This window comes from Alexandromys fortis, unplaced genomic scaffold, assembly GCF_014885135.2.
Source record: "Alexandromys fortis isolate MF-2015 unplaced genomic scaffold, M_Fortis_MF-2015_v1.1 scaffold_74, whole genome shotgun sequence".
Taxonomy (NCBI): Eukaryota; Metazoa; Chordata; class Mammalia; order Rodentia; family Cricetidae; genus Alexandromys; species Alexandromys fortis.
The window spans coordinates 3,583,406-3,606,606 of NW_026068008.1; the positions used below are offsets into that span (position 1 = coordinate 3,583,406).

General features: G+C 44.4%; 1 protein-coding gene and 1 long non-coding RNA gene across 4 annotated transcripts in view; both read left to right on the forward strand.

Moving 5' to 3' along the window:
• The window catches only part of LOC126513379 (uncharacterized), a 1,096,546-nt gene that overhangs the window by 618,933 nt on the left and 454,412 nt on the right, over positions 1-23,201 (forward strand). The gene's annotated exons all lie outside the window — the stretch shown is intronic.
• Zbtb10 (zinc finger and BTB domain containing 10) overlaps positions 6,656-23,201 on the forward strand; it is a 32,506-nt gene continuing 15,960 nt past the window's right edge. For both annotated transcript variants that reach the window (XM_050161703.1, XM_050161704.1), the window contains exons 1-2: positions 6,656-7,609; positions 20,350-21,232. In XM_050161703.1, the coding sequence (XP_050017660.1) occupies positions 6,656-7,609; positions 20,350-21,232 (1,837 nt within the window). The remainder of the gene's footprint in view (positions 7,610-20,349; positions 21,233-23,201) is intronic.

Consider the following 23,201-nt stretch of genomic DNA (forward strand, 5'->3'; position numbering starts at 1 on the left):
CCTGGTCTATATAGCAAAAACAAACAAACAAACCAAAACAAAAACAAGAACAAACTTTGCTCCTAGGCCAGTGTTCTGTCGGGGATTGGAATTTGTGAGTTTACAAAAATAAAAATAGTAAGCAAAGAACAGTGTTGTGCCCACTGAAAAGAACCAAGTTAACTCCCCAGGCAACCAATCTGTGAGTCAAACAGTATTTGTGAAGAAATCTTAAGGTTCAGCCTCCCAATTAATAGAAATCAATAAAGTGGTCAAATGTGGTGGGATTATTCCTGTAATCCTAGCAGTTGGCAGGCTGTGGCAAGAGGATCAGGAGTTTGAGGCAGCCTAAGATACATGAGTTTTTGTCTTAAACAGTAATAATGATCATTGTTTTCACTAAAAAATAATTATCTAACCTGTCTGTGAAGAGATATCATGACCACAGCACCTCTTATAAAAGAAAGCATTTTAGACCAGACTGGCCTCAAACTCACAGAATCCGCCTGCCTTTGCCTCCCTGTCTCGAAAAATTAAAAAAAAAAAAAAAGCATTTTATTGGGGCTGGCTGACAGTTTCAGAGTTAAGTCTATTGTCATTATGGCAGAGAGCACAGCAGCATAAAGGCAGACATGGTGTTGGAGAGGGAGCTGAGAGTTCTACATATGGATCCACAGGCAACAGGAAGAGAAAACAACGCTGGGCTTGGCTTGGGCTTTTGAAACCTCAAAGCCTAGTGATATACTTCTTCCAACACCCCAATCCTTCTCAAGAAGGAAGGTATTACTCTAGCTGCAGATATTCTCTACAGTTGAGGACGCCTTCAATGTCTGGTCCTCCTGTCTATGCCTTCTAATTGCGGGGACTACACAAGTGTTCCAGCCTTTCTGGCTCTAACTCACTATTTTTGAAAGAATAACTTTTCCTTAGATGAGAAAAACAAAAGAAAGCCAGGCAGTGGTGTCGCATGCCTTTAAGACCAGCACTCGGGAGGCAGAGGCAAGGTGGATCTCTGTGAGTTCCAGGTCAACCTGGTCTACAGAGTGAGTTACAGGACAGCCAAGACTGTAACACAGAGAAACCCTGTCTCGAAAAACCAGAAAGAGGGGTGAGAGAAACAAGAAGAGTTTATTGAAGTGGCATGTGGGGTTGTGGTGAGGAAATGTTGGGGACCAGCCTCAACAAAAGTACCTCTTGCTAGTAGAGGTGTGGGGATTTAGAAACATAGAAAAGAACGTGAAGATACGAATAAAAATAATAAAATGGTGAAACACAGAATAGTATCGGGATGGAGTTCCAGCAAGTACTGAAATTTTGCCCGCATTTAATTTCCAGTTGGTTCAAATACCACTGACCCCAAAAGGTAAGACTAAGACAAAAAACTTCATTAACATGATACAAGAAAATCTCCCTAAAGGAACTGCACCCTTAGTCGGATCTTTAGACTTCTGTTTGAGGTAGAAACACGTCTACTTCTCAATTCCTGAAATACAAGGTCTGGCTATTAGCCACACCTACTGACAATAACCTTGAGAGAGCAGAACTCTCTGAGATTTACATCTAGGAGGGACCTTAGGTTTGAGGCAGAAGCACGACACCCTTGAAGGAACTAGAAGTAATTCTCTGACCTTTGGCCAACACGGGAACAGGCTCACAGTTTTGGGCCTACACAAGTAAAGACATGGTAAGCATTTCCCAAAGCTTATTTGTGGCTGGCTTTTGACAGGCTGGGCCTAGTAGCCCCTTGTTTAGTTAAATCATCTCCATCTTCCTGGGAGAGGACCAGTGCCAATTTCTCAGAAGCCTGGGCCACTGTTTCTGGAGCCCAAAGAGTCAAAGTGCAGAGGGCAAACGCCCTCTACCAAGGCGCTGACGGATGGTGCAGCCTGGCCCGGCAGCAGCTGCTACGGCAGGGCTAGAGGGTCATCCCTATCAGGCCTGCGGGGACAGCACGGAACATCACCTCCAGAGGTTTTACACAGCTTAGATGAAATTAGGGGACAAATTGCTTGGGATTGCCCCATTCTTCAGGGGTTCCCCTGGTAAGCATCAGGGGGAATTCCCTTGAATATGGCAGAACCCTAATAGTATGGGGGCTACAGGGGAGAACAGGTCCCTGCCTGTTAGTGGGAGACTGGAAGGGGTGGGGGAATTCCTAAAAACTCCATTTTCAGAGGAGATCCCCTTGTGATTCAAAGTTCCCTTGGCACAGGGTATTTGAAGGTACAGATCTGTTTCTCATCTCCTTCACGTTTGAGAGGCAGAGCACTGAAAACAGGGCACACACAGCGACTCTCCCTGCTACTATATGGCTACTAACCAGTTCAGTGGTAGTAGTATTGAAATCATTTACATGAATGTAGCATCATTCAACCATTCATCACCTTTCTCTCGAGACAGGAGCTCCTCAATGCCAGGCTGGCCCCAGACTTTGTGCGCTAAGGATGACCTTTAGCTCGTGGCTCTCTCCCTTTACTTACATCACAGGGATGTGCTAGCATGTCCTGGGGATCTGACCACGGACAGGGTGCTAGCATGCCTGTGTACGAGACGTGAGATCCTAGCTTCATGCTAGATAAGCACGCCACCAACTCTGACGACATACTCAGACCCGAGTCCCACAGCATTCACAAAGCATTTGTGTATGTGTTTGTGTGTGCCAGGGGCAGGCTGCCTGTGGAGCAGGAAGAGGAGGTAGCCTGAAGAGATCCTATAGCCAGGCTTTACTTCTGCCATCTTTAAGGCTAGTCCACTGGGACAGCCCTTGGAATCTGAGCTTGCCTTCTGCTCCCAGGGCCACCCCACCACCATTCATTCTTAATTTGATCCTCCTCAATTTCCAGAAAGAACACAATGTGAAAATGATTTTATTTAAATTAAATATTTGATCATCAATGTATTTTTTTTTTTTTTTGAGACAGGGTTTCTCTGTGTAACAGCCCTGNTGATCCTCCTCAATTTCCAGAAAGAACACAATGTGAAAATGATTTTATTTAAATTAAATATTTGATCATCAATGTATTTTTTTTTTTTTTTGAGACAGGGTTTCTCTGTGGTTTTGGAGCCTGTCCTGGAACTAGCTCTTGTAGACCAGGCTGGTCTCGAACTCACAGAGAATCCGCCTGCCTCTGCCTCCCAAGTGCTGGGATTAAAGGCTTGCGCCACCACCGACCAGCTCATCAATGTATTTTTGAGACAGGGTCTTGTGTAGCCCAGGCTGGCCAAAAACCTGACAGGTAACAGAGGCGAGCTTGAGCTGATCCTCCGGCCTCGGCTTCCTGGGTTCTGAGACTGCAGTGCTGCTGCTGCGTCACCGTGTCTCATAACAGTAGTGCAGGTGTGAGGGGAGGCGCTCTGTAGGTGCCACCAGGATCCCAACTTTTTTGATTGCCTATCACTACAAGAAAGCAAATAATACCATAGCTTGATAAAGTCATTATATATTAGCTAGGGATACAAGATTGAGATGAAGTAAGATTTATTAGTGTTGGAATAAAACAGACATACAGACGACATTTCTCAACATCTTAATCTGATAACTAATTTTCAAGTGGGAGAGGCTGTGTGGTTAAAATATAATTATGTACTTATTTCTAAAATGCCTAGAATTTAAAAAAATGCATGGAAAACCAAGCATGTTGTTACATTTTCCTATACTGCAGCAGCTACAGCAGGTAAATTTCTCTTCGTACTCCAAGGTAAAGGTAGGTGCAGGCTCTCTTAACATCAACAACCAGAGCTCACCAACGGTAAGAGTAAGTGGCTACAGCATCTGGCGACCAATGACAATGTATGTCGGCGATGAGATGCTCATTTGGGAAGATAACGCAAGCCCCGTGGCTTTCTGTGCAACTGCAGTCCTGCCAGTCTTCACACTGAAATTATGTTGCTGCTTCCAGGTGACAGACGGACTCAGGCAAACAAACACAAGCTCACATTGGAATTAACCAATTTCGTTTCATACACAAAACTGCAGTACTTCGGGTCCTAAAATTAAGATGAGCTAAGTCAAAGTGGCTTTGAAAAGTCAGCACCAACACAAATCTCAACGTTCATGCTTGTGTTCAGTTCAATTAAAAACGTTAAGGCAACTGGGCACAGTGGCTCTCACCTTGAATCCAGCACTTACGTGAGGCGGGACTGCCTGAGTTAGAAGGCAGCCTGAGCTACACACTGAGTTCTAGGGCAACCAGAGGTATGAAGTGAGACTCTAAACAAAATAACCCCAAAATCTCACCTAGGTAGCTAGGTAGCTGGGCATGGTGACAAAACCATGGAGGTCGAGGCATGACCCAAGTCAAGGCCAGCCAGGCTACAGAGAAAGCCGGCTCACAAAACAAAAACCAAAACCCCTATTGGCAAACAGTAATTTATAACACTTTGGGGAATTGTAACACATAGCTTTAAATTTTAAAAAAATTATGTGCATTTGTGTATGGCCTGCATGTATATCTGTGCACCCATGGGCTGCCTAGTGCCTGGGGACAGATGAGCTGTCACATCCCCAGTAGCTGGAGCTCCAGGAGCCAGCCAGTTCCTCCGAAGAACAGCGGTCCATCCAGCCTCCAGCATCTTGAAAACTGTAAAGTGGAGAGATCCTTTGCCGGCTCCTCTCTCCACCCCAGCCCAGTCCACCTCACCCAAAAGGGAAAAGGGAATCAGGCATGGTAGTATATACCTTTAGGAGGCTCGAGGCAGGGGAATCTCTGTGGGTTGGAGGCCACCCTGGCCTAGTGACAGCCAGAGTCTAGAGACCCTGTCTTTAAATAAATTTAAAAAAAAATCAAAAAAGGAAAAGAAAAAGGAAATAAAAGCCTGAAATAAGCTTGAACAAAAGAATTTTAAGATTAATCTTGTGGGGCATGGTGGTGTACACCTTCAATTCCAGCACTAGGGATACTGAGGTAGGAGAACTGCTGTTCATGATCAGGCTGGGCTAGATAGCAGGGCCCTGTTTAATTTTGAGTCGAGGTCTCAGTGTGTATCCCTGGCTGACCTGAAACTCGGAGATCCGCCTGCCTCCTGGAAGATCCTGTTTCAAAAAAAAAAAATAAACAAAATAAATGAAAACAGGTTATTATCACTCTGTAAATTAGTAAAAGTCTAAACGTGTTAATGTTTTCCAAATAGAGCATAATTAAGGGGGAAGGTAAGTTTAAGGGCTAATTGGCAAGCCTCTTCCTGAAAAACTCTAGAACTACGGGAGGTTCCTTTGCGGCTTCGACCATCCTAATCGCTCTAAACTCCACAGGCGATGCCAACAGCGTCTTCTCAAAGTCCTGAAAATTCATTCTCATCCGCTCAGGCTGTCTCCGGAGCGGCTCTCTCCTCGCAGCCGCACGCAGCGCCCGCAGCAGCTGACTCCTCCCCGCTCGTGGGGAAAACCCTGCCTAATATTTATAACGCTATGACATACTGTAATACTCACAAGGTGGTTGTAGAAGTATAAACACGACTGGAGTCATCTGATTGGCTGCTGGTGATGTAACACCCATGTCAATACTTCCCAGTGAACGCACGTGTTCGACCTTTTATTTAAATTTCCATTTCATCACAGCAATAAGACACTCGGGGCGGTGCATTTTCTGCGAAACGATCACCGCCCGGGGCCAGAGGTGCTGCCCGGCGCACACTAGGCGCCCGAGGAGGTGTCCTCGCGAGGAAGGCACCGCCTGGTCCAGTCTTTTGTGAAGGAACAAAATAAGTTCACTTCCTCGGGCACGGCCACCCACCCCTCAGCAGATGCCACGGCTGCCGCGCGTTGCCAGCGCAGTTCCTCCTGGAGTCCCAGGTGAAGTCGTGGCGAGAGCCGGGCACTGTGCGCCGGGGCGCGCGGCGCCGAGGCGGTCCCTGACACCCGCCAGCTGTTTGTCCTGGCCAAGCCGGCCCCGCCCCGAGACCCCGGCCCCGCGCGAGCCCCGCCCGCCGCCCGCTTCCTTCCCGCGGCCGCACCCCCGCCCGCAGGCCCGAGCGGCCAGCCCCTTTCCCGGTCCCCGGGCGCCCCCGGCCCAGCCCAGCCCGGCCCAGCCCGCCCCCTCCCCCGGCCGGCCCCCACCCTCTCCCCCTCCAGCGGTTACTGCTACCCCGGTGCATTGTGGGCGCACGGTCCGTTGTTCATTTGCCATTCGACCTCCGCCAGGGCCTGGTCGGACGGAAACGCTCCGCCGGCTTTATTGTCGGCTCGCTATGTGGCCGAGCCCGGCGGCTTAGCGCGCCTCTCGCGTCCGCGCCTCGGCAGCCGGCGTCGGCGGCGCGGCTCCCCCGAGGACAGAGAGCTGTTGGCGGGCCGGTGTGCGCGCGCGGCGCTGAAGCGGGGCAGCGGAGGGGCGCCCGCCCGCCCGCACTCCTCCTCAACTTCGAAGGCCGCACGCGCCCCGGCTCGCCGCTCCGCCGCCCGCCCACCTCTCCCGCGGGGGACGCTGCCCGGAGCGCGGCGGGGCGGGGCGGGGCGGAGAGGACGCGGCCGGGACAGCGGCGGCGGCGGACGCGTGCGGCGGCCCGGGAGCGAGCGCCAGCCGGCGGGAGGGTGAGGCCGGGCCGGCGGGAGCGCAGCGCGGAGCGGCGCAGCGCCGGGGGCGGGGGCGGGGGCGAGACGTTGGGGGAGCCGCGGCGAGCGCGCGGGACGCGGCCCGAGGCCGGGTGCGAGCCGAGGCACCGGGCGGCGGCGGCGCGCGCCATGTCGTTCAGTGAGATGAACCGCAGGACGCTGGCGTTCCGAGGAGGCGGGTTGATCACCGGCGGCGGCGGCCCCACGAACAATAACGCCGGCGGGGAGGCCTCGGCTTGGCCTCCGCAGCCGCAGCCGCGACAGCCCGCGCCGCCCGCGCCGCAGCAGCCCAATGGGCGCGGGGCGGACGAGGAAATGGACTCGGAGGGCCTGGAGCCCCAGGACTCGGAGGCCTCCGCCGGGGCGGCCGCCGCCGAGGACGCCAAGGAGTTGCTGCTCCCTCAGGACGCGGGCGGCCCCGCCTCGCTGGGCGGCGGCGCGGGGGGCCCCCTGCTAGCGGAAAGGAACCGTCGGACTCTGGCCTTCCGCGGGGGAGGCGCCGGGGGTCTCGGCAACAATGGCAGCAGCCGCGGCCGCCCGGAGACCTCGGCGTGGCCCCTCAGGCATTTCAATGGGCGCGGGCCGGCGGCCGTGGAGCTGGAGCTGGACGCGCTGGAGGGGAAGGAGTTGATGCAGGACGGCGCGTCCCTGAGCGACAGCACGGAGGACGAGGAGGAGGGGGCGAGCCCGGGCGACGGCAGTGGGGCGGAAGGCGGCAGCTGCGGCAGCAGCAGGCGGTCGGGAGGCGATGGCGGGGACGACGCGGAGGGCAGCGGTGTGGGAGCTGGCGACGGAGAGGCTGTCCAGCACTTCCCGCTCGCGAGGCCCAAGTCCCTCCTGCAGAAGCTCCAGTGCTCCTTCCAGACCTCTTGGCTCAAGGACTTCCCGTGGCTGCGCTACTCCAGGGATACCGGCCTCATGTTTTGCGGCTGGTGCCACAAGCCCCCCGAGGATGGCGGCGGCGCGGACCTGTCCCCGGTGGGGCACGACGAGCTTTCGCGAGGGACCCGCAACTACAAGAAGACCCTGCTCCTCAGGCACCACGTCTCCACCGAGCACAAACTCCACGAAGCCAACGCCCAGGTACAGTAGATCCTGCTCTTGCTTTTTTTTTTTCTTTTAATTTTTGGGGATCTTTCGGGAAAGTATCAGTGAGAAAGACTAAAACTACAGCAGATAAAGAAAAAAAGATCCTCCGGGTGAAGGCGTCGTTCCCATCGAGAGAGGTTCGGGGGAGCTTCTGCGTAGGGGTTTAGAAAGCCTGGGAACAAAGTTTTCCAAAGTTGTGGATGTATTGGGGGAGGGGTGGAACGACAGTTCTCTAATGATAGCGCTGGATTTATCTTTTTTTTTTTTTTTTAAATGACTAAGCGTTTGTCTAGGAGATTGAATCCGAAAGAGATTTTACCTTTAGGATTGACTTTCGGTCAAAAAGTTTCTTTTATCAGAGCAGATTTTAGAACAGCCTTGTGTTGGTACACACGAAAGTGCTAGAAGTAGCCCGAGGAATGGATTTAAGCAGTTTCCTTCAGCTTTGGTGCTACTGGCAGTTCCCTCTTAAATTCTCATGTCAGGTCGAGATAATGTGAAATATGAGAGGCATATGTAAATGTGGAGGTGTCCATCTCTGGTGAACGCTCTTGGTAAAGCAGTAACTTTAGTTTTAGTTGCTTGCTTTTGTCCGTATTTCTCCTCTAAGACTCTCTCATTACTCTTTTCACAAACTTTGTTCAGGGTAGCATACGTGAAGAGTTAAGCTTGGCTTTGGAAGTATTTAGTGTGAAGTGATTGGACATCATTCACTCCCTGGAAAACCGGCAGTCCAGAGTTACAAAGCAATTCTTTCTTAAAACAGTCTTATAACCTAACCATTTTGATAGCCCTTTTAAAGTCAAACAGATACTGATCAGTTCTCCTTTGAACTCCTATGACTCAGACGACCTGTGGTGTCAGCCTTTTGTATTGCTAGCTAGTCATTGATTTTTAGGAAGTCGGCATTCAGGTATTAGTACCTCACTGTGGCGTTGATGGGAGCCAGCCTGTTGCTCATCATAGTCCACTATGTAGTTTATTAGGCTCACAGCTAATCAGCTCATCTATCAGAGGCTTTAGGTTTAAAAGCATGTTTGTTTGTTTTCCCCAGAAGGCAGGGAAATGGGGTTTGTTTGGATTGATTTTGATATTTTCAGAAATTTTCCTAAATCTTACAAGGAAGATCACTGTTTTTTGAGATGGGAGTCTCGCTACGTAACTTTGACTGCCCTGGAACTCACTCTGTTGACCAGGCTGATCTCAAACTCAGACCCACCTTGCCTCTGCCTGGGATTACTGGGATTAAAGGTGTGTGCCACCACGCCTGGCTGAAGGTCGCTAGCTTTTTCAGGAATGTAAAGCCTAGAAATTTTTAGTAAATTGCCTTAAACCCTGGATGACAGCTGAGACTAGGGCCTATGTAATGAGAAGAGGCACTAACAAGAGGAGGTCTTGTTGTAGGTGTGCCAGGCTCATTCTCATGGCTCTGGACAGGAATTTTGTTTCTGTTTTACAGAAGATGCATTTCAGGCGTTAAAGAGTTAAGTGATAGATACCTGAAGGTATTTAGTAAGATGGTAGATGTCGTGGCTTGTAGAAATGGAAAGCTGTGTTTTTCATATATTGGTAGGTTAGTATTTACAACTTAAAAAAAAAAACTTAACAATTTTGAAATTTTAAACTTTAAAAGGTGAATTGTGTTTTCTTAATCTACAGTGGACCAAGAATATTCTGTTCTGTAGGCAAACATGAATGGGACTGAAAATTATAATTAGCTGCTCAGTGATCCGTATCTCCGGGAGAGGGAGTTAGTTGGATAACCTTAAGGTAGAACTACTATGGGTGTGTCCTGCAGGCATTTATTTACCTGGATCTCAGCTCATTCCTAGTTGTTTTTTTTTTTTTTTAAATTTACTAAACTTGATCTCTGACCTACCTCTTCCCATCCCCTTAATGGCAGTGCCTTGTAATGTGATCTAGGAGACATCCACTTAAGGGCATTTTGTTAAATTCTTAGGGGTTATATATTAGTCTCCTTGATTGAATTTTAGGTGTTACCACTTTGAATTGATCATTTTTCTTAATTTGTAGCTAACCTTAGTTTGAGGGATAGCTTGCTCTTCAAAAAAAAAAAAAAAAAAAAGCCACCTGAAACTCTTTCCCTTGCTAATGTTGGTGACAGTTTCCTACACTTGGAGCAGAATTTGCTGTTGTGTTGTGGTCATTGTCCTGTCACCTTTCCTTGCCTGTAGGAGGCAGTGTAACACAGTCGGTAAGGGCCTAGGGTCGTCTTGAGACCTAATCCTCCACTTTCTCTGTAGGAAAATTCTTAAACATCTGTCCATAATTAGTAAACACTAGCCCTATTTATTGTCATGCTTATTTTACTAAACTAAGATAGTGCCTTACTACTAAACTAAGGTAGTCCTGGCTGACCTTCTTTGGTCTTCTACCTGTTTCTCAGATGTTAGTACTGTAGGCATTTCCACCACACCCCGCTGAAACTTTCAATTGATTTAAGCAGTGCTGGGTATCTAATCTGGGACCTTACACTTGCTAGGCTCTGACTGCTAAGCTTCACACCCCAGGCCCAAGGTTTGTTTATTTTCTGATCTCTTGCTCATTAGTGTCCTCTTTTACCCTTATTTTATTTCAGCGGGGTCTCTTTTAGCACAGGTTGGCCCCAGAGTCTCTCACTGTCATCAGTTTTGAAGCCACTTTGTCATGGTGTTGCCCTTGATTGATACTTCCTAAGACCAAGGCCCATCATCAGCCTGGGCATTCATAAGTTTCACAGAGTATCTTGTATTAGCTTCCTTATTTAAAAAATAAAATGGCGCCTGAAGAGATGGCTCAGTGGTTAAGTGGTTATTACTCACTTGTTGCTCTTCAGAGACATCACCTACTCGCTGCCTCACAGCCATCCCTAACTCCAGTCCAGGGGCTCCAACAGGCATGAAAGATGAATTTTGTATGCATACAAAAATGTCCTTATGTACAAATTTTACCTTATGCCTGTAATCTCAGCTCTTGGATATATGTGTGTGTGTTAGCCTGGGCTACCCAAGACACAGTCTTTTATTTTGTATTTGCGAGTCAGAGTTGTAGCTTTGGAGCCTGTTGGAACTCACTTTGTAGACCAGGCTAACCTCAAACTCAACAGAGATCCGCCCACCTCTGCCTCTGGGAGAGCTGGGATTAAAGGTGTACTGGGATTAAAGGTGTACTGGGATTAAAGGCGTGCACCACCACCTGGCAAGTCAAGACACAATCTTAACAAACACTGTGTGAGAGTTCTAGAATTTAGGCAAAAATTGAGTTTGACTTGGGCATGATGGCATACTCCCCAGAACTAGAGGTAGCAGGATCTCTCGGCTATATAGTTAGACCCAGTAAGCTAGATTTATTTCCTCCCTATGGAGGTTTTTTTTCCTTTTTTGAGACAGGGATTCACTTTCTAGCTCAGAATGACCTTGAATTCACGTCACCCTGCCTGTTTGCGGTGTTCTTCAGTTGTGGGCATGAAGAACCGCCACACCACCCTGCTTCCTGATTCCCTCTCTCCTTCCCGCCATTCCTTTCCCCTACCCCCACAAGGTTTCGCTGTAGCCCCAGCAGTCTGGAACTTGGTACATCAGGTTGGACTCTAACTAACACAGATCTGCCTAACTGCCACCTGAGTGCTGGGATTAAAGGCGTGTGTCAACAGACCCAGCTCTCCTTTCTTTGACAACTGAGGATCGAATCCAAGGCCTCATTTATGCTAGGCAAGCACTCTACCACTGAGCTGCACCTAAAGGTCTCTTTTTTCTATTAAAAGACTGTATGTTGTAAGTTTTTAATTTTCATTTTTATTACGTGTAGATGTGTGTATGGGGTGTGAGGTGGCTGTGTACACATAAGTGCAGGTGCTTGAGGAAGTCAGAGACGTGAGAACTCCCTGGAACTGAGTCCAGGGGCTTTTGTGAATCACCTGATGTGGGTGGTCGTAATGAAATTCCAGCCCTTTGGGAAAGAGGAGCACGTGCTGAGCCATCTCTCCAGCCCCTTGTGTTTTTAAAGACAGGATTTTACTGTGCTTTGTAGCGCAGGCTAGTATCCTACAGAAGATCCCAGTACTCCGGTCTAAGTGCCAGGATTCCCAGCTTGTACCATGCTGGAGTTTTTGTTCATTAGTGTTTTGAGAGATAGTCATGGGTGGTCTGAAACTCACTTTGTAGACTAGACTGGCCTTGAACTCCCATGAGTTGCTGGGGTTAAAGGAATGTGCCATCACTCTTTCCTGCTGGAGTTTTGAGAATTGAGGCAGGTATTGTACATTACTAAAGTTTATTTCTATTATTCTATTTCTCATTCCTTGGAGGTCAGGTACTGGAATTGAAGCTAGGGGCTCTCACAATCTAGATCAGAGCGTCACCACTGAACTGTATCTTTAGCCATCCTCTCGCCCCTCACCAGGTATCCCCTAGGCTGGCCTGCAACTCTTACCCTACAAGACCTTGCACCTGTGATCTTTCTACTTCAGCCTCCTGAGCTGTTGGAATTACAGACATGTTTCTCATGCTTTATATAAATAAGAAAAGTTCTTTTAGTTTTTTTGTTTTTGTTGGTGGTGGGCGGGCTGGTTGAACTCCAAGCCTCCAGTGATCTGCCTCTGATCTGATCAGAACTCTTGGAGAGTATTACTGCACTTGGAGTTCATATTTGTCTTTTTAGTTATTAAGGACTGCTAAGGAGAAATGTTTTGGTGGTGGCAGTAGTTTGTGGTTTTGTTGTTGTTTTTGAGGCAGGGTTTCTTGGCTGGCCTCAAACTCTTATTTTTAAAACGTTTGTGTATATGTATGTGGAGGTTTGGAGGACAGCTTTGTAGATGTTAGTCTCTCAGCTGTGACCTAAGGGTTGCACTACTAGCTGTCAGGCTGTGTGATTGCACTCTTACCAGCTTGGCAATCTGGGGCCCTGGCCTCAAATTCTTGTACTGCCGCCTCTGTCACTGTTGCTGGAACTACAGATGGGAATACCATGCCTGGTTTGGGGAGAGGTTATTTGGGGGAGTCTTTTGATCCTAGGGCCTCATGGATACTAGCTAGTCAAGTGCCACTGGTCTACATCCACAGCCCCTGGGGAGGATTCCTTAAGATCCTCTGTGAATCTGTATTGAGGCTTTCTTAGTAAGAGGAGACCCTCTATTGGAAAGTGTCCATGAGACAAACTTACTGGTTTGGTGCTGAAGTGTGTCAGAGTCAATTTCAAGAACTATCTCATTCAGAATTTGGCCATTTGGCCCAGAAAGATTTTAAAATTGCTTTAATTACAGTGATTACCACTGTAGCTTGGTTCAGAGCACTTTCTACCCGATTGTGAAATTCTCAGAGCCCAAATCACTTGTTCTGTCAACTCTCTGCAGTCTGCTAAGCCTACAACATGCACCCAAATTATTATTATTGTAAGTTTAGTTAACCTTTCCAGAAATTAAACAGTGGATTCAGCCTAGTGCTGTGATTGAAATTACTGGTTGGAGTGCATTGCTGTCAGGTGGAGAAGAGGAAGGTGAGGTAGGGCTTTGGAAACGGGAAGTCCCAAAGGTTGCTTGGTGTTTACTCTTACTTGGTTGGCTAGTTTTTAACAACTTAGGAAGAATTCTGAAAGTCTTTTTTATTGTGTTCCGTGTGTACATATGTGGTGTGTGTGGGAGTGTGTATGGAGAAGACAGCTTTCAGAAGTTGGTCCTCCTTCCTACATTGGGGGCTCTAGTGTCAAACTGTGCTTTTAGCTGCCGAGACATCTTGTGGGTCCTGAAAGTCTTTAAGTCAGGCTCTCATGTATCCCAAATCTACTTTCATATTCTGTATAGCTGAGGATGAACTGACTCCACCTCCTGAACACTGAGGTGCGAGACTTCTAACACCACAACTGGTGTATTCTGCATTGGGACTTGAACACTGGGCTTGATATAGGTTGAGCAAATGATCCATGCCTCCTCAGCCCTTGAAAGTCTTCTGAGAGGGAAAGTTAGTATGAAAGATGAGGCTATGATCCATCAAATTACCATTGTATAATTTGTAATTGATTCATAAAACCTGGTTTATTTCCTTTGTGTGGGAATATAATTATTATATATCTAGAAGGGACATCTTTCTCCTATATTAGGTGGGTACAAGACATGAGGTAAACCTGAAAGACTTCCCTGCCCTCAAGGAGCAGCCACAGTGAAATGTGACCATGTAGAAATAGAGAACATGGGGGATTGGACAGAAGGCTCAGCAATTAAAAGCACTGGCTGCTCTTCCAGAGGACCCAGGTTCAAATCCCAGCACCTACATGGCAACTGTCTGTAACTCCAAGAACTACCACCCTCACAGACACGTGTACATAAAATAAAAATAAAAACTTAAAAAAATGAAGACACTACCGTTCAGGCTGACGAGTCCTTCCTGCTAACTTAGGTTTTGACCAAGGAGGAAAGGGTGTTATGCTGTGCATGAGGAAGGAAGCAGCAGCAGGAGAGTGAAAATAGAGCTGATATGCCTGAGAGATGGATTGTTTAATTCCTGAGCAGATGACAAATTAGGTTTTAACAGGTAGATCCCCAGATCTTGAAGGATCTTTTTCATGCAATAAAGGTGGCATTGTAAGGTACAGTAGAACATACCTACCATCCTAAACATTGTTTCGAGCAGGAAGTTTGTGGGAGTTCAGAGTGAGACCCTGTCTCAGTCAAACCAATTGAAAACAACAAAAGAATTGCATTGTATTCTGTTAGCAAATGAGCAACAACATCATTTTAAGTAGGGACGAATCAGATGTGTATGTGCTCCTGGAGGCACCAGCATAATGCATATGTAGGTTTAGAATTTGAGAAGGAAACTGGGATAATGCATATATAATTGATTACCAAAGATGCCAGGGTATTAACCACCTGACACTCACCTTCTCATTCCCCAAACACAGAATTAGAATTTATAGTGGGTGTGGTGTTCCACTACTCCCAGCCAGATCTTTGAATTGGTCTACATAGTGAATTCCAGGCCACTGCTCTACATAGTGAAGCCTTGCCTTAAGCAAAATAAACAGAAACAGAAACAGAAGTAGAATTTCTGGGGATGGTGTTTAAGAGAATAGCATCATCCCACAAGGCTACCATGGAGAGGACAGACTACAGAGGAGAGCTGTGTCTTTCCCATCAGCTCTTGAATTTGCTAACACCAGAAGAAGATTGGGGTCATGTTTGCTATGGCCTTGTTTGTTCTCACATCCTAGAAACTGGATTTTATTTTTAAACTTAGAAGCAGAAATTTTCTCTCTATATTGTTCCTAGTGAGTTCTTGAAACAAACAATAGTGAATTTTTAGTACTTTAAGTTTATATATTGATGATCGCTGAAAATGTTTTTTTCTGCTATCTGATTATCATAAAAGGACTAAATTCTGAGCGAGAAAGAAAATACTTGCTAATTTTTATTAATGTTTTGATAAACTATGATGAGGTTTTATTGCTTAATTACAGTAAGCTTTTTCTCCTTCACAGTAAAAGGTGACTTGGCTAGTGGAGTATAGTTAGTTCTTCAAGGAAGAATGGTGAAAGTATGAGTTCTTTGTTCTTTCTCCCATGTCTCATCACTTAGGCTGTCTTATTTTCCATTAACATGTCTTTTTCCCTCTAAATACTTTACATTACACACACACACACCCTTTTTTGTAGAAAAGTTCTCATGTAGTAAAGGCTGGACTCAAATGCTTTTTTCTTTCAATGTAAAAGTATATTTTATGATGTAAATATTTGCCTACATGGATGGATGGATGGATGGATGGATGGATGGATGGATGGATGGATGGATGGGAACCACATGCATACCCAGTGCATATGCTGAGGCTAGAAGAGGGTGGAGGATCTATCCCCTGGAACTGGAGTTACAGACTGAGACATGGTATGGGTGTTGGGAACTGAGCCAGCTCTCTTCTTCTGCAAGAACAGCAAACGCTCTTTCTTAACTACTGAGCTATCTCTCTCCAGTCCCTGAACTCATTCTTTGTCATTGAGGATGATTTTGAACTAATCATCTTCCTGTCCCATATGGGGTTGTAGATGTTTGCCACTGTGCCTAGTTTTATACAGTGCTGTGGATCAAACACAGGGCTTTATGCATGCCAGATAAGCTCTCTGCCAACTGAGCTACTGTGTTAACACTGTTAATAGTAGGTTCCCAACTGGTCACAGTAATTCTTGTTTAATTCTGTAGTATTGATCCCTCTTTACCATAGTCATCTCTTGAGTCTGTTTGCCAATCCAATACTGTACCTAATTTTTTAAGCCTGGATCTGGGTTCCACCACACAACACACAAACACTTACAGACACACAAAACACACATCCTACTTTTTGGGAGACAGAGATGGGTGGATGGCTTGCTATGAGTTAAATGCCAAATTCCAGAACAGCCAGGTCTACACAAAGAAACCCTATCTCGTAAATTCTGTAATGCATCTATAGCAGAATTTAATGCCCCTTTGAAAGATTACAGTTTTCTTAAATACTTTTTAGTTTGACCGGGTGTGTTAATGCTTTTAGTCCCAGTACTTGGGAGGTAGAAATAGGCATGTCTATGTGGTGAGTTGGAGGTTAGCCTGGTCTACATAGCAAGTTCCAGGATAGCCAGTTTGACACAAAGAAACCTTGTCTCAAAAAACCAAAACCCACACAGGTCTTGAATTTGAGATCCTCCTGCCTTAGCTACCCCCAGTCACTGCCACCATTATAGGCCTTTGTCATCAGGCTCAGCTCAGTTATTTAATTTATTGCAGCCCTATATATAGTCCAGGGTGGCCTTGACCTTGTAATTCTCCTTCCCTACAGGCTCGTGCTGCTCTTTTATAAATCTGATGGAAGTGAGACACATTTATGTGTGAGAAATTTGATAAGTGCTTATTTGTGCTTTATGGACATTGGACACCTTGTAGTTCTCGTATAAATAAATCTAGAATTTTAAGGATGCTATAGACCATCTTGGTTATCTTTTTAAAATATCTCATTTGGGGGCTGGAGAGATGGCTCAGTGGTTAAGAGTACTGCCTGCTCTTCCAAAGGTCCTGAGTTCAATTCCCGGCAACCACATGGTGGCTCACAACCATCTGTAATGAGGTCTGGTGCCCTCTTCTGGCCTGCAGACCTACACACAAACCGAATATTGTATACATAATAAATAAATAAATATTTAAAAAAAATATCTCATTTGTTTAGAATGTTCATCCTCCTACCCTCTTTTTTCTTTCTTTTTTTCTTTCTTTTTTTCTCTCTTTTTTCTTTCTTTCTTTCTTTCTTTCTTTCTTTCTTTCTTTCTTTCTTTCTTTCTTTCTTTCTTTTTTCTTTGACAAGGTTTTTCTGAAACTTGTCCTGGAACTTGCTCTGTAGACTAGGCTGGCCTTGAACTCACAGAGATCCACCTGCCTCTGCCTTTCCGAGTGCTAGGATTAAAGGCGTAGGCCACCATTGCTCTGCTTTACCTTATATTCTTTATATAAAGATCCATGCATTAGTGTTTCGCTTACATGTATGTTTGTGTGAGGGTATCAGTGTCCTCTGGAACTGGAGTTACAGATAGTTGTGAACTGCCATGTGGGTTCTGGGAATTGAACCCGAGCCCAGGTCCTCTAAAAGAGCAGCCAGTACTCTTAACCCCTGAGTTGAATACCCTGGAACTAGAATTAAAGGAATAATATAGTAAGATCCCATCCAAAAGGAGAAAGTAAAAGCCATAATTGGCAGTAGTTCTAATTATTGCAGCTGTCTTAAGCTACGTCACTGGGTCCTGTAACCTATTTATGTAAGGTTTGTTGCATTTGTCACACAAACTGTCCTTATTTTTGAAAAAATTCCCCAGTCAAAAGCATACCTACAACATAGCCATACTGTACAAATCAAACACCCTATAACCACCTGTTTTCTCATTATAACTATAGAATAACACCAATGTCTGTTTTTACAAATACTTCCTTTTACACTGGAGGATTATGCTATGTCTAACAGCTATTGAGAAAGCCCTTTGCGGATCTAGAGAGATGGGTCATTGGTTAGGAGCATTTGTTGCTCCTGCAGAGGAATCTGGGTTCACCTTCCCAGCACCCACACATTAGCTGAACTATATATCTCAGACTGGCCCCAACTAAACTTCCCGCCCTGGCTTCCCCAATTCTGTTATTACAGGTCTGTGAGTCACATTGCTTGTTATTTAAACTTTCGGCAGTTGTTTGCTTTTAAATGGTAATTCACTGCTTCCTTCGTAGAAGTGCTGCCTCTTTTGTCAAATGGTGAACACTTCTACTTCTTCCAAGGATTCAAACCTTTACTGTAATACCTGCTAGGTAGAACTTGGAACCAATCAAATGAGTCCTTTATATTAGCCAGATATACACCATTGACAGTTTAAAGCTAGGTTTGTACCAAAACAAACAAGCAAACAACAACAGCAACCAGAAACTTTCTCTTTCGTGTTTCCTACTGTCTGTGGAGAGCTTTGGTAAGTTAATGAATTTTATTCAGGTAGTCTGTTTTTAAAAGGATCCAGGTTTTTTATCAGGCCAGTGTGATTGGTTCTTTTATTCGAAGTTACGTTGTAACAACGCTTATTATAGACTTTTTAGAATTGTCTTTTGCATTTATTTACAAAAGTCAAATATTTTTACTCACTTATGCTAAATATTTGGAAATTTTGTAATGTGGTTTATATACAAAATTCATATTTTAAAAATAACCTCATGCATGCATATTGTGCAGGAAGAGGGGAAGCACACATCACTAAGCATCTCACTATCACTCGCCTCTGCCTTAGTGCTGGATTAGAAGTTCATTGTGCCACGCATTCTTCAGCTAGCCTCTCATTTTTGAAACCTCACTCTCTTTCAAAGCAAAAAGTTAAGACTTACTCTAATAAATAAATAGATTTGTTGTTATTCCTGAAGAGTTTTAGTAGAAGAGAAATAGCTAATATACAGTCTAGAAGATTGTGGTGTAAAAGGATGGATTAGGAGGTTTGCTGTAGTAGAATAACCTCAAGAAACCAAAGGTTGACTGCGGTTGAGTCTCTATGTGCTGTCCACTCACCACTGCAGCAGCTACTTCAGGTTTCCAGGTCCATACTAGTCCACAGGCCTGGGAGCACTTCGTGTGCTAGAATGCTAATGCTTTGTTGGGCCTTTGTGGGTTTTGTTTATTTATATTTATTTATTGACTGTTAACAATTGGAAAGCATGCAGAAATAGTGCAAAGCAATATGAAGTTGATGGGGGAATATAGAGCTCTGCCTGGAGCATTTGCCTACCTATTCCCTGAATGAAGCCACAGTTACTAATTAGAACTAATGTTTAATGTTGTTAATATCACTATCGTTTAAGGCCTCAGGGAGAGTGAATTGCCAAAGGACACACATTCTGAAATTAGATCATACTTTTATATCATGTAGGTTTTTTTTTTTTTTTTTAAGATTGTGTTTGTGTGTGTTTTGGGGAGATACAGTTGCACTGCACCCAGAAGATGGGTGCTGTATCCCTTGAAATGCGTTAACAGATGGTAGTGAGCTCACCTGTGTATGCTGGGAATTTATAACCAAGGTCTTATGCCAGGAGCATTTAGGGCTCTTAACCACTGAGCCACCTCTCCAGCCCTGTGTGTCATATGACGTTTTGTTTTTCTTGCAGTGCTGGGCATTGAACTCAGCTCCCAGCCCCAGTCCCTCTCCTTTTTAAGCTGACCTCAAACACACGGTGTAGTCAGATGTCCTTGAACGCCTCATCCTCCTGCCTCAGCTTCACCAGTGATGGGACTATAGGCTCTGGCCACTTGTCTAGCTTAATTGCTCTCTGGGAATCATGCTAAATAGAACTATAATGAATACCTGTTTGCATCATGGGAAGTAAAATTTATATACATTGAACCCTCTTGAATTCAGGAACTTTTTATCACCTTATAGATGAGATAGTATTTTGGGACCCTAAAGAGAAAGCATTTTGAAAGCTGACTAGAATTCTAACCGAATATACATACTCATAGTGGAAGCAAGTTTTCTCCTGCCAGTCTTAACATTACCAGTTCAGATTTAATTAACTTCATTGGCCTAAACTGTTTATGCCAGTGTCTGCCCAGACTTTAACTACCTAATAGTCTTAGGGAAGGTGATATGCCTACTGTGTTATAACTTGAGTATTTTAAGTTTTTTTTTTGTTTTGTTTTTGGTTTTTATTTTTTTTGTTTGTGTGTTTTGTTTTGTTTTTGGATTTTCGAGATAGGGTTTCTCTGTGGTTTTGGAACCTGTCCTGGAACTAGCTCTTGTAAACCAGGCTGGCCTCGAACTCACAGAGATCCGCCTGCCTCTGCCTCCCGAGTGCTGGGATTAAAGGCGTGCGCCACCACCGCCGGGGTATTTTAAGTTTAATGAGAAGAGGAAGGCTTCTGCTTTCCTATCAAAGATAAAATAGACTAATTTGATTCTCTCATAAATGAAAATTTTAAGAAAATAATTGTTCTTTTTATTTTAAAGTTTCTTAATTCATATCCTTAGTTTATATTTGAAAAGAGGAACCAATGACGTCCTGCTGATCCTCAGTAAGAATTGTTCATTTAGTGAGTCGCATTCCTCCCAGTGTTTAGTATGGTGGACACTTCTGTCTTAAAATATATAGTTATCCATGAATTGATATACTTGAGTGTTTATTTATTTTGACAGTTACATTTGTTTTCCTTGGGTTGGGGGCTTTAAAATGTAAATAAAATTTAATGTTAATGTTTCCCCTCCAATTACAGGAGTCAGAAATACCGTCAGAGGAGGGGTACTGTGACTTTAATAGTAGGCCAAATGAGAACTCTTATTGCTATCAACTTCTTCGTCAACTAGATGAGCAGAGAAAGAAAGATATTCTTTGTGATGTCAGCATTGTGGTGAGCGGGAAAATCTTTAAAGCTCATAAGAACATCCTGGTTGCAGGCAGCCGCTTCTTTAAGACTTTATATTGTGTTTCAAACAAAGAAAGCCCTAACCAAAACAATACTACCCACTTAGATATTGCTGCAGTTCAAGGTTTTTCAGTCATCTTGGACTTCCTGTATTCTGGGAACCTGGTGCTCACAAGCCAAAATGCCATTGAAGTGATGACAGTGGCCAGCTACCTTCAAATGAGCGAAGTTGTCCAAACTTGCCGAAATTTCATTAAAGATGCCTTAAATATAAGCATTAAGTCAGAAGCTCCAGAGTCTGTGGTTGTGGACTATAATAATAGGAAACCAGTTAATAGAGATGGCCTGACTTCATCAAGGGATCAAAAAATCGCCAGCTTCTGGGCGACACGGAATCTTACCAATTTGGCAAGTAGTATAAAAATTGAAAATGATGCTTGTAATGTCGACGAGGGCCAAATAGAAAACTACCAGATGAATGACAGTAACTGGGTCCAGGATGCTTCTCCTGAATTGGCTGAAAATGAATCTCAAGTTAAAACAAAAGTGTTTATTTGGAATAATGTAAGCTCTCAAGAGACTGGCAAAGCAAGGAGGAAAAACCAAACTACCAAGAGATTTGTTTATAATATACCACCTAATAATGAAACAAATGTAGAAGATTGCTCAGTGATGCAGCCACCTGTTGCCTATCCAGAAGAAAATAACGCCCTACTCATCAAGGAAGAACCAGGTAACTATCATGTGTGCAAAGGTACCTAGTTTTCATTCTGATTGTACTTTAAAAATCATTTTGAGATTTATTTTTTAGTTGGAAAATGTTTAATCATGAATAGTAATAAGAACAGGAGTACTCAAATTTGGGTTTTTTTTTTTTTGTTGGTGTGTGTGTGAGTTTAAAAGTTTTAGATTGGGTAGTAACTAAAGTACTGTCTATCTTATAACTAAGTATTGCATATACAGATACTTTTTGACTTAGGATAAGGTTATATCTGTAAACACATCATAAGATGAAGCTGTCTCTAAGTCAGAAATGCATTTAATAAACTTAGCCAGTTGAACATCACTTTTTGGCAGCTCATTCAACAAGAGCTCTATCTTATAAGTAGTAAATGTCTTAGTAACTTTCAGTTAGTAAATCAGTTAACTGAAAGTAAAATAAGTGGTTGTAGAAAGCTTGCTTTTGTTTTATAACAATTTGGAAAATTTTTGGATTAAACTCTTAATTGGACCCTTCAGGGCAGCCTCTGTCCTGTTTTTAGCATGACTAGAAGGGAGTGTTTAGTTGTCGTGTGTAGAGTTAATCACTTTGTCTTTTTGAAATATTTGTAGGAGCTAGTTAACATTAGCATATTTATTGCTATAGAATTTTGCCAATTCAGAGAACTCTAATTTGTTTAGAGCTGGTCTGTTTATCACAGGGCCTCAGAAGCAGGAGGTCCTGAGCTGTCACCTGAGTCTCGTTATATATAATTTGTATAGTTTAGGAGGTGGGGCTTGTTTGTTTTTGAAGAATTTTAGTTTTCCTTTCCAAACATATGGCAAAGAGCACTTTGTTTTCACTATATTCTTAAGTGAGTATATACATGCCATATTGGTGGTAAAGACCTTTTTAAAACTGGAGTAAAAGACTGCTAAAGAATACAGATAGCATGGACTTAAATTGGCTTTTCCTAATTTTGAAGCATCTTGGGGGGTGGTTGAGATTTCCCATATTTTAAGTTTGTGCACTATTGTGTGAAAATGCCTGTTTTACCTCAAAACCTGCTTGAACTGATAGGGTTGCCTATACTCTGGCATTTTGGAGGCATAAGCAGGCAGATCTCTTGAGTTCAAGGCCAGCCTGGTCCACATAGCAAGTTCCCTCACAGGCACTTTCAAAGAAAGACAACCCCCCCCCCCAAAAAAAAAACCATGCCTGTTGGTGTGTGATTTGTATAATGAGGATGGAGTGGGGTTTTTTGGTTGTTGTTGTTTTGTTTTTTCTCTCCCCCAGACAGGGTTTCTCTGTTGCAGTCCTAGCTGTCCTGGAACTAGCTCTTGTAGACCAGGTTGGCCTCAGATCCACTTCCCGAGTGCTGGGATTAAAGGTGTGCACCATCACTGCCTATCTTGATGGAGTGCTTTCTGTTAAAAGTTATTTTTATTCTGTGTGTGTGTGTGTGTGTGTGTGTGTGTGTAAAAGCATAGCACACACATGTGAAAGCCAAAGGACTGCTTTATGGCGTTCTCACTTTTATGAAAGTTCCATGGATCAAACTTGGGTTGTAAGACTGGCAAGTCAAACATCGTCACACAACTATTTTCCTTTCCAGAAGGCAAGCCTGGGAAATGGGTTTTGACCTTTTGGAATTGAGTTAGTTTTCGCTAGTAGAAATAATGATGTGGAAATGAATAATACTAAATTTTCTTTGGGTCCCCACAAGATTATCAGTGCCCCCAATTAGCAGGACATAGCCTAGAACTGTCTATGTTAGCAAAAAATGGATTATTAATGTTTGTTTAACAGAGTGTCGGTTACAAGTTGTTATAGATAATGGTCAGAAAAAAAAGCTAAACAAAGGAAATTAGATTCAGGGTTCTTGATTTGAAAAGGAAAAAAAGAGAAATACTGTTGGATAAGGCTCTTGTACATTTTTTAAAAATTCATTTTTTTATGTGCATGAATGTTCCACCTGCATCTGTATCTATGTATCATGGTT